This window comes from Etheostoma cragini, chromosome 23 (genome assembly GCF_013103735.1).
Source record: "Etheostoma cragini isolate CJK2018 chromosome 23, CSU_Ecrag_1.0, whole genome shotgun sequence".
NCBI lineage: Eukaryota > Metazoa > Chordata > Actinopteri > Perciformes > Percidae > Etheostoma > Etheostoma cragini.
The window spans coordinates 1872645-1883112 of NC_048429.1; the positions used below are offsets into that span (position 1 = coordinate 1872645).

Sequence of the window (10468 nt, forward strand, 5' to 3'; positions counted from 1 at the left end):
TGTGTGTGTGTGTGTTGCCAGCCCGCTGTACGACCTGTCGGCCATGGAGCTGCAGTGCAGCGACCTGGAGGTGATCGTCATCCTGGAGGGCGTCGTGGAGACCACGGGGATCACCACGCAGGCCCGGACCTCCTACGTCTCCGACGAGATCCAGTGGGGTCACCGCTTCGTTCCCATAGTGACCGAGGAGGAGGGCGTGTACTCTGTGGACTACTCCAAGTTTGGTAACACCATCAAGGTGAGAGAACTTCGGACTTTTAAGTTGGTTCCCCATATTTTAGGTGTGTCTTCCTTGTATTTTCAGATTTATTCCCTATATCCATATGATAATTACCCACTAATCGTTGTTTCCTCCTTTTGATCCATCACTACAGTCCGAGGAGCAATGGGAGGAAGTTAAATTATAATTAAAGATATAGTGTTTTATTTTATTAACTTCCCTCTTGAGAATCACCTGTTCTCAGAGTTTAATATTTCATCTTTAATTCCCAATATTCCCATTAAAGCCTCAATTGTTTTCTTTCCACTCTTTAAACCTGGGTTACAGGTATGTTTTCAATGTTATGTTTAAAATATTCGTTAGTTTTCCTTTAGTTTTATTCTGCTTTTCCTCACTTGAATTTTTCAAAAACTGAAATCAGTCGATTTGAAAAATGACTGTTGAAAAATGAATAATCAAGAAGGAAAAAACCACTGACAAGACATTACTTACATTTGACACTCTTCACAAGTAAAATAAATGATCAGTCCACTACTTATATTGAATTTGGGTATTTTTATTCAATTTTATAACATTTGGAGAAAAAAAAGATAAAATGATGTTGAAAAAATGGACAAAAATGACAGCAAAAGCTTCGAAAAAAACCTTGGAAAAGGCGCAGAAAATTCATTAAAAATTGACAGAAACATAGTAAAAGCGACTAAAACTCAGAAAAACTAAAAGTTGCAGAGTCGACGGGAAGACAACACAAGGGACAAAAGAGTTCTTCAGCCTGTTGGATCTAAATCAGGGGTGTCAAACATAAGGCCCGTGGGCCAGAACCGGCCGGCCGATCAAGGCCCGCTGGACGACTTGGCAAAGTGTGAAAGTTGCAGAGAAGAAATTAATTCCAACTCCCAATTTTAACACTTTAGTCTCAGAGAACATCCAAGTAAGTTATTCCTCTGTAAATGTATTACTTTAATCTCAGAAAGGTTTTTTTCTCAAAATATTGCCATTCAACTTGTGAAGTTTCCCGCCTGCATGGGGTTAATATTTGCAAGTGAACAGAAAAAAAGACATATTTATTGCACTTTAACCCTTGTAATGTATTCCCATCAACCAGGCAACTTTTGGTTTTTTTTAAGTCGTCATGTGAATAAACACCCACATGCATTGAAAGTAGAGAACTAATCATTTATTTTATTTGTGATTCGCGCTGTATGAAACCATCCTTGTCCTTCTTTTTTGACAATTTGGTTGGAGCACTTTCAGCGATAGACTCATTCTCCCAAAATGCACCACAGAGTGCCACAGGAAGTCATTCCTGCCTGTGGCCATCAAACTTTATAACTCCTCGCTCTAAGTGTCTGACAAACACACACACACACACACACACACACACACACACACACACACACACTTAGAGGTTAAAACTGGACAATATTATCTGTTTTGTGCAATAACACTGGCCTGAAATGTGTGGAATGCTCAATGCAATGCTACTATTATTATTATTATTAATATTACTGTTCACCATTACAACTCCTTAATTATGCTAATTATGTAAACACTGTATCATAACATTCCTTTAACTATGTAAATACCGGACATATCCACACTCCTTATATTTCTCTATTTATATTTCTATTATGATATTTCTACTATTCGTGCAACTCTAACACAGAGTTTCCCCTCAGGGATCAATAAAGTATTTCTGATTCTGATTGAAAGAGACCCAATGTTTCTGATATTAAATCTTTATGAAAATGGGTCAAATTTGACCCAAGGACAGGAGAAGGATTCAAATAAAATGTTCTTTCAGGTGACGACCCCCCGCTGCAGCGCCAGGGAACTGGACGAGAAGCCGTCCATCCTGATCCAGACTCTGCAGAAGAGCGAGCTGTCGCACCAGAACTCGCTGAGGAAGAGGAACTCCATGCGACGCAACAACTCCATGCGTAAGAGCGCAGGAGGCAGCGGGGGTCTGCGCAGGAACAACTCGGGGCTCCTGACCCCCAAGGTCCAGTTCTTCACCCCGACCGAGGGAGGCCAGAACCTGAACGCCGTTACCTGACATGAGGCCAGCCTAGTGCTGGTTGCCCTGCTCCTCCTGGTGGCCAGGAGGATTCTGGGTGTTGGTGTTTCTCCTTGTCTAATGGGACTCCTTCTCTTCCTGTTCCCTGTCTTATCTAGACTCCCAACACTTTTAATATTACCTCATGTTCACACGCATGGAGTAATCTAGTTCTTATTTTTAGAATCAACTGTCACCATTTTTCTCTCTCTTCATAATTAAAAAGCACTCATTAACATCAGGACTTTGTGCCTGTTTTACCATTTCTAGGGAGACGTATTTTCTTATTGAATAAAGTCACAGTCTAACCACTCGTAGCGGTGACTAATGGCAATTTTGTTTTATTGGAAATAAATGCACTTACTTCAATTGAAAATGTTTTTAATATCTGAACTGCTAGAATGATTCCATGAGAAAATGTTTTTAGAAAATCAGCACGCAAGCAGCTGTGCAAAGAAATCAAAGTGTGTTGAAAAACATATCATATGTCATATATCCAATATCTTTTTTTGTGTTTTTGCCTTTGTAACCAGATGCCATTGTAAATGAGGGCTGCTCCTCAGAGATCTCTCCAGTATAAATAAAAGTTGAATGAAAGAATGAATCAATCAATCATCAATCAATCAATAAAACAAGAACATATGATAGTATAAAAAATAGAGTAATTCTGTATAAAACAACAGATATAAAGAAGGTCATGCACAAATAAATTAAACAGGAATCTAAGCCCACTCTAAATTAAAATAAAAAATCCAGTTAAATTGGAACCTTTTATTATTTTGCGTTATTAATGTCCACCATATAATCAATAAGTTTACAATGTTTTTTTGCGTATTACAATAAATTATTTTATATTTATAATTTTCAAAATGAATAAGCTGTTTTCAATCACAATGTTGATATTACAATTAGTTGTACACAATATATAATCTTGCATTCAAGTCCTAAATGTATCATTCATGGACTTTGTGATGAGTTTTACGCATAGACAGTTAAAGAAGGGGTTTACGTTGCCGTTGACGTCATCGCACCCGGAAGTGAGAGAGAGGGAAGCGACCTTTCTTTGACAGTCTACGGTAGTGACGAGGATGAACATGGCTCGCAGTGTGTTTTGCAGAGCTGTCGGTGTGTTTCAGCTCAGCAGGACTTCCACACTGCTGACAGGGACTCGTTCCTACTCTCAGACGGAACCGGAACCGGAGCCGCTGACGGTGAGACAGCAAAGCAACGGAATAAGGTGCAGTAACGAAATGTGTCATTCAAAACTGCTGCCAGGTAAAGCTTATTTAAGGAGAGGATTTAGATTTTAACAACAACAGCATGCTACAGTGGTACATGCTGGACTTAGTTACACATGTCGATGTCTCAAGATAAATTCGGCATACATTTAAATTGTCAAAAACACTTTTTGGTAATTAAAACCCCCTAATTGACACTTTCTGTTAAATCAACGTTTTCTTTTTCAAGGTCTGGTGTACATTACTTCCCATACTAAGTACTGCAATATAGATATCATACGATTTCTGTCTGTGGTGGAGGTAGTCTCCCAAAACCAAAATACTCACCAGTACAACAACATTGTTCATCAATGCAGTACTCTAACATTCTCTGTGTGCATGATAAAGAAAGTATTTTGTTTATCATGACAAACTCAAAATATGACAAAATCTCATTCTCATTTTTATAAATGACCAGAGGAAATAACTACATTAAATTACACCATTTTAAATACAGTTTGGTTTAAATTTAAAGGGAAGTGGAACATTATCTTATTGGTAAAACTTGGTAAAAAAAAAAAAGGTCATACAAGTTCAACAGATAGTTAAGTTGCTTAAAATCTTTTGACTAAACCTAGGGTGGATATAATATTCCTTAACTAAAAGTGTCTTTAGTATTTAGTTAATAATGACTCTGCTGCAGTTCATTCATATTTTTTTCCATCTTCTGCATTTGTTAATTACAGAATCACAGTTGTTTTCTTCTCTAAAATGAAATGCATAGCCGCAAGTCCCTGTACTGCAATACCAGTTTAGCAGAAAACTTCTGTGTCAAACTGTACTGCTCAAATACTCAAACCACCACTGTGAGATGTAACTTCTTCTTCTTTTTCCAGGAGAATCATATTGAACAATCCCAAGAAGAGGAATGCTCTGTCTCTGTCCATGTTGGAGTCCCTGAGAGAAGACATCCTCACTGATGTCCACAGGGACGATCTCAGAGTTGTTATCATATCAGGTAGGGACAGTATTTATTGTGAGTGTGTGATAGAGAGGGAAAATACGGTGGTCTAATGTGTGTGTGTGTGTGTGTGTGTGTGTGTGTGTGTGTGTGTGTGTGTGTGTGTGTGTGTGTGTGTGTGTGTGTGTGTGTGTGTGTGTGTGTGTGTGTCAGCCAAAGGTCCAGTGTTTTCCTCTGGACATGACCTGAAGGAGCTAACGTCTGCCCAGGGCAGAGAATATCACACAAAGGTGTTTCACACCTGTGCAGAGGTTAGTCTCTGTCTTCTGTCTCTCACCCTTGGTATCTATCTATCTATCTAATAACTACATTTGTTATTAATCAATCTAAGGTGCTTTAATGCTTCCTTTCTGGTCACCTTTAGCTAAGGACACACTGGACCATCCTTAACCAAAGGAAAGGAGATATTTAGAGCTGTGAAGATGAATCGATCCACTATATATTTATATCTGAGTAACATAAAAGCGCTCTAAAAATTCTCTGATTATAACTTGTTAAGTGTGAATATTTTATAGTTTCTTCACTCCTCTGTGTTAGTAAGTTGAAGATTTTTGAGTTGTGGACAAAAGAAGCCATTTGAGGACAGTGTCTTGGGATTTGGAAAACATGGAGCTGTATTTTATAGACCAAACAAAGTAATCAATTAATCAAGAAAATAACTGTTAGTTGCACGCCTACAATTACCTTCACTGGCTCTTGTGCTTCAGGTAATGACTTTGATACAAGACATCCCTGTTCCAGTGATTGCCATGGTAAACGGTGTTGCTACGGCAGCCGGTTGCCAGCTTGTTGCCAGCTGTGACATTGCCGTAGCGACGGAGAAGTCCACCTTCGCCACTCCAGGTGTCAACGTGGGTCTGTTCTGTTCCACGCCGGCGGTGGCCATCGGCAGAGCGGTGCCGAGGAAGGTGAGAGAGACACTCGCCCAATTTAAGCTGATCTTTAATTTATTTAGCAGTTTGGGCCCTTCAGCCTCCCAAAATCGATCCACTAGTAAAAATCTTGGTGTTATTTTTGATACCTCCTTTACTTTTAGCAAACAAATCAGTGCAGTTGTCAAAACCAGTTTCTTCCAGTTAAGACTTATAGCTAAAATAAAGGCCTATCTTCCTTCAAAAGACCTTGAAAAAGTCATTTATGCTTTTATCACTGCTCGGCTGGATTATTGTAATTCTTTATATATGGGTGTGCACCAGAAATCTTTTAATCGGCTCCAGCTAGTCCAAAACGCAGCTGCTCGCCTTTTAACTAAAACAAAGAAACGTGAACACATAACGCCGGTCCTGGCCTCCCTCCACTGGCTACCTGTCCTTTACAGGATAGATTTTAAGATTTTATTGCTTGTTTTTAAGGCCTTAAATGGTTTAGCGCCATCTTACCTGGCTGATCTTTAATGCCACCATTCTCCAATCAGAACGCTGAGGTCGTCAAATCAGCTTCTATTGGACGTCCCTAGATCAAGGTTAAAAAATAAGGGCGATAGAGCCTTTGCAGTGGGTGCCCCCACCTAATGGAACAACCTCCCCAGGCATATTAAAGCTGCACAGACTCTACAAACGTTTAAATCTCTGCTTAAGACGCACCTGTTTGCTGCAGCTCTTAACCCTCGTTAACCTGGATTATGAAGTTTTAAAGTGTTGTTGTTTGTTTCCCCCATGATGTATTTTGACTGGAGTGTTTTTTACTCTTGTTATTTATGTATTTGACATTGACCCTGTTCAGCACTTTGGTCAACTGCTGTTGTTTTTAAATGTGCTATAGAAATAAAATTGACATTGACATTGACATTTACATTTAGATATATTCATGCATTAAAAACTTGTCAGGATTTATCAAATCTCTGAGCTTTTAGTCATAATTAGCAATATGTATTGTCCCAAAATCTTTTGAGTTTTGAACTGTTGGTCAAACAAAAAACGGGAAATATAGACGTTACTTTCGTCTCTTGGAACTTGTGCTGGCCATTTTTTAAACTAAATTAGTTAAAAAAAATGAAATCTAGAATAATTAAAAATGAAAATAATTATGAGTTATAACCCTACTTGTTTTTGATTTACTGTTCCTGTCAACTTTGATAATAACATTTCTTAAAATACCCTGCCCCAATGTTTTTTGATTACTATAAATTAACATCAGCCTTCTTTTTGACCAGGTTGCCATGGAGATGCTTTTCACAGGAACTCCCATCTCCGCCCACGATGCTTTGCTGCACGGTCTGATCAGTAAGGTGGTGCCAGAAGAACGACTGGAGGAGGAGACGCTAGCCATCGCCCAGCGGGTGTGCCGGGCCAGCCGACCGGTTGTAGCCCTCGGCAAGGCCGCTTTCCAAAGGTGAGAGTTTTCAGAGCACGGACAGACATATTTTAACATTTTTTTTTTAAAGGCCAGTGATGCTTGAGCTGATTCTTGGGGGTCACCCCCAAAACAAGAAAAGGTTGAATTTTCAAAAGGACTCTATCAGTGGGAAGATTGTCAGGCCTGTAAGTGATTAAGACATCAAAATGTTTGGCTATGGCATATAGTTCAAAGAGTATAAAGATGATGGAAATGTAAACTGATATCTTTTTTAAATGCTTCAATTAGCATCTTTAGTTAGCTGAAATTATTAGAGCATATTTTAGGGTACATATTCTTGGTGATGACATTTATAACATGTTATGAAGATCTATTCATTTTCCCCTTATAATCAGCATTCCTCATGTGGAAACATTTGAAACAATATAACATACATTTCCCTTATAATACAGTATTCTCTCCTCCTTTGTGTCCTTCAAAGACAAATGGCTCAAGGTCGAGATGCGGCGTACGCCACCGCCTCCAAGGTGATGGTTGACAACCTGGCTCTAAGAGACGGACAGGAGGGGATCCGGGCCTTCATAGAGAAACGCAAGCCAGTGTGGAGCAATACAGCAGAAAAGGCCCATGACTGATGGACTGGTGACTTTTACCACAGGAGACAGGGATTACTGTGACTGGTACATGTGGTCTTTGGTTACTGGAGTGGAAGAATAGTTAGCCCCAGTCCCAAGTCAATGCATGGCAACGCTACTTTTAAAACGTAGCTGTGTAATTTGCAAGATCACAATTGAAGTTTGAATTGTTGACTTCCTGTTCCCTGAGGATGTCCTCCTTTTTGCTGGTACAGAAGTCAAGGAGCTGAACCATTGTGCCTTAAAAGATGCTTTGTTACCAGCCAGAGGACTCCAGATGTTATATGACATAATGGATGAAGAATGCTGCTCTTTGTATTGTATAACTGTAAATGCAATTAATAAGGATACACATTGGTAGGAGTTATTACAAATTTTCAGTGTTTTGGATTAAAATCTCTGGATAGACAATATGAGGTGACTTACAGTTCAGCTCATTCTGGTTCTTTGATAAAAAAGTGAAATTATGTGTACATGTAGACGTAAGAGGAGACGTTGCAAGGTGCATTTCAGCATGTTGAGGTATAGCTCGGAATCCAACTACCAACCATAAAACAGCTGTGTGCACTGCAAATGGTCAATAGAAACTACATTTTTCACATACAGTTTAAATCAAGTTTTGGATTCTTGGTCAGTTTGAATGAATTTTATCTGTTGGGTATAGGGTGGCATTTTAATCTCATTTGTGTCAGTGAAGGAAAGTTGAAATAAATGGATGCCCTAACATAAAGCTCTTTTTTCTTTGAATTATTCATAACAGGAATATCCTCAGAAAATTGAGAACATTAAAAAAAACTGTATAATGTAAGGTATATAACTTCAGAATAAAGTGAGAAATACTTCTGGACCCAAGTGGTTATTATTGCAGTCCTACAAGGTTGCCATCAAATATTACTAAAAAACACATTTCACAATAAGACACCGACCACAAAGTAGGCCTACATGAAATTAAGGATGTTTAGTTTAAAGTAAAGTTAGAAGTAGGACTGGTATGTGTACAGGGGTCATGATTGTCTATGGTCATAATCATTTTTAAATTATTTAATTATCAAGCACATTTATATTGGTGTTGTTTCTATAATTTTAAATTTACGTATTTAATAACTCCGATTTTTTAGCTTATATATAGATGAGGTCACATCCGGCCGCCATCTTTGTTTTGAGGTAACTTCTGAAAGCAGGTCGTAAACTTTTTGGACGGAGTAACTTTTAATACCAGACGAACAGAAGTGACTCTACAGATGCTTTCCAACAGCGGTAAGCATGGATGTGTGACCTTTTGTGTTTAGCAAAGTTTATCAGTGATTTATATTCAAGCAAAACTGAGACGATACTACGAGGTTGACCGCTTGTGATGCTAACGTTAGCTAGCGTTAGCTGTGAGGTCAACCGCTTGTGATGCTAACGTTAGCTAGCGTTAGCTGTGAGGTCAACCGCTTGTGATGCTAACGTGAGCTAGCGTTAGCTGTGAGGTCAACCGCTTGTGATGCTAACGTGAGCTAGCGTTCGCTTTAAGCTCAAACACCCGTTTACGGCGGGTTTCCCCGTCCCTGGTGTTGTCAAGAAGGTTCTTTGCCCACCGAATATGTCTCTCCTATCTATTTCATATAGTATTTTATCTTAACCTGAACCAAACCTTATGCCGTAACCCCAAAATGGTCGCTTTCAGTTAAAAGGAGGGAAACCCGATTCTACACAACACCTTGACAGCAGCAGCTCATGCACTTTTCTTTTTAACCAGTTTTAACCCTTGTGTTGTCCTCAAGTCAAACTGACCCGTTTCAAAGTGTTTTGTATCAGAAATATGGATTTTTTTCAACGAAATTGCCCCAAAATAACATGGATGATTCCATACAACGTTCTTCAGGTAAAATTAATGATTACTTTCGTTTAATTTTTGGGGTGTTTTATTTAATCTTATAGCATTTTAATTCTTTTTTTAATGGTTTTAAAATAGTATCCAGACTAGACTTTGACATCTACCCATCTGTGATCCACTCAACATCCTCAGATCTTAACTATTAGTCAAAATAATTCATAATTTCTGCCTTTTTAACTAAAACCCTATGTATAATGGTATATAAATGAGGTTTGTTGACCATGAATTCCAAGAATGAGTGTTAAACCTGTTATTAAACCAGCTCAGGTTTAAAATAAAGTGCCAACAGCATGGAGAAAGTGACAAATCAGAAAAGGTACAAAAACATCGGAAAAGCACAAAATAATGTAATTTGTAATCTTTACCTGGAAGGACGAGTTCATAACGAATGTCCATTCATAACACAAAGACAACACAAGGGTTAAAGCTTGCCTCAGACCGGGGGTACACGCTAATTATCTACTTGCTGCTTGTATTACATGTTTAATATCTTGCCTCCGTTTCACAGTATTATTATTATATGTTGTTTTCTTGCTAAATGTCACAACGCATTTGCTGTAGTTTTGTTGTTGGTGCTTGCTTATGGTAGCTTACACTTAGAACTTTTTATTAGCTTAATTGTCTTGCCAGCTGTTGAATGCCTTTGGTTTGCCGCGTTCGGTTGGTCGTGTTAATGAATACTCATGTTTATATTAGGTTCAATTGTTTTTTTGTTGTTGCTGTGTTTTTTTTAATTGGGTGGTCTCGATCTATTAATTACTGCAGTGTTGTCTTCCAGTTGTTGAATGCCTTTGGTTGTTCGTTTGGTCATGTTCAACTGTTGGCATGGTCATTGTTAATGAATACTCATGTTTATATTGGGTTTGTTGTTGCGTTTTTTCTTTTCTTTGGGTGATCTCGATCTATTAATTACTGATGGAAATGAGTTATTAGCTCGCCAATTAATTGATTAGCAAAAAGTAACCCTGCTTTACGAAGAGTCTTCCTGTCTGATGTTGATCAGCGGAAACCTCGTACTGCCGACCTGCTGCTGGTGTTCATTCAATCGTCTGTTGTACTGTAAGTTTTTCCAGCTGAATGCCAGTAGTATTCTGCTATTGTTGTTGGTGAATTCCAGCCTGAGTAACCACTGGGGGGGGGGGGGG

At 38.7% G+C, this 10468-nt stretch overlaps 2 protein-coding genes and 1 long non-coding RNA gene across 3 annotated transcripts in view; all 3 read left to right on the forward strand.

Annotated features, from left to right (window-relative positions):
• The window catches only part of kcnj8 (potassium inwardly rectifying channel subfamily J member 8), a 6427-nt gene extending 3816 nt beyond the window's left edge, over positions 1-2611 (forward strand). Inside the window, exons 4-5 of the mRNA XM_034864116.1 lie at positions 6-238; positions 2025-2611. Coding sequence (XP_034720007.1) covers positions 6-238; positions 2025-2276 — 485 coding nt within the window. The 3' untranslated portion in view covers positions 2277-2611. The remainder of the gene's footprint in view (positions 1-5; positions 239-2024) is intronic.
• A 696-nt stretch (positions 2612-3307) lies between these two features.
• echdc3 (enoyl CoA hydratase domain containing 3) lies at positions 3308-8056 on the forward strand. Its single transcript, XM_034863772.1, has 6 exons — positions 3308-3513; positions 4390-4511; positions 4668-4765; positions 5222-5422; positions 6667-6845; positions 7291-8056. Exons 1-6 carry the CDS (start codon positions 3365-3367, stop codon positions 7442-7444), a joined length of 903 nt encoding a protein of 300 aa, XP_034719663.1. The 5' UTR covers positions 3308-3364; the 3' UTR covers positions 7445-8056.
• A 423-nt stretch (positions 8057-8479) lies between these two features.
• LOC117938842 overlaps positions 8480-10468 on the forward strand; it is a 4755-nt gene continuing 2766 nt past the window's right edge. Inside the window, exon 1 of the long non-coding RNA XR_004655489.1 lies at positions 8480-8701. This is a non-coding gene — a long non-coding RNA (uncharacterized LOC117938842). The remainder of the gene's footprint in view (positions 8702-10468) is intronic.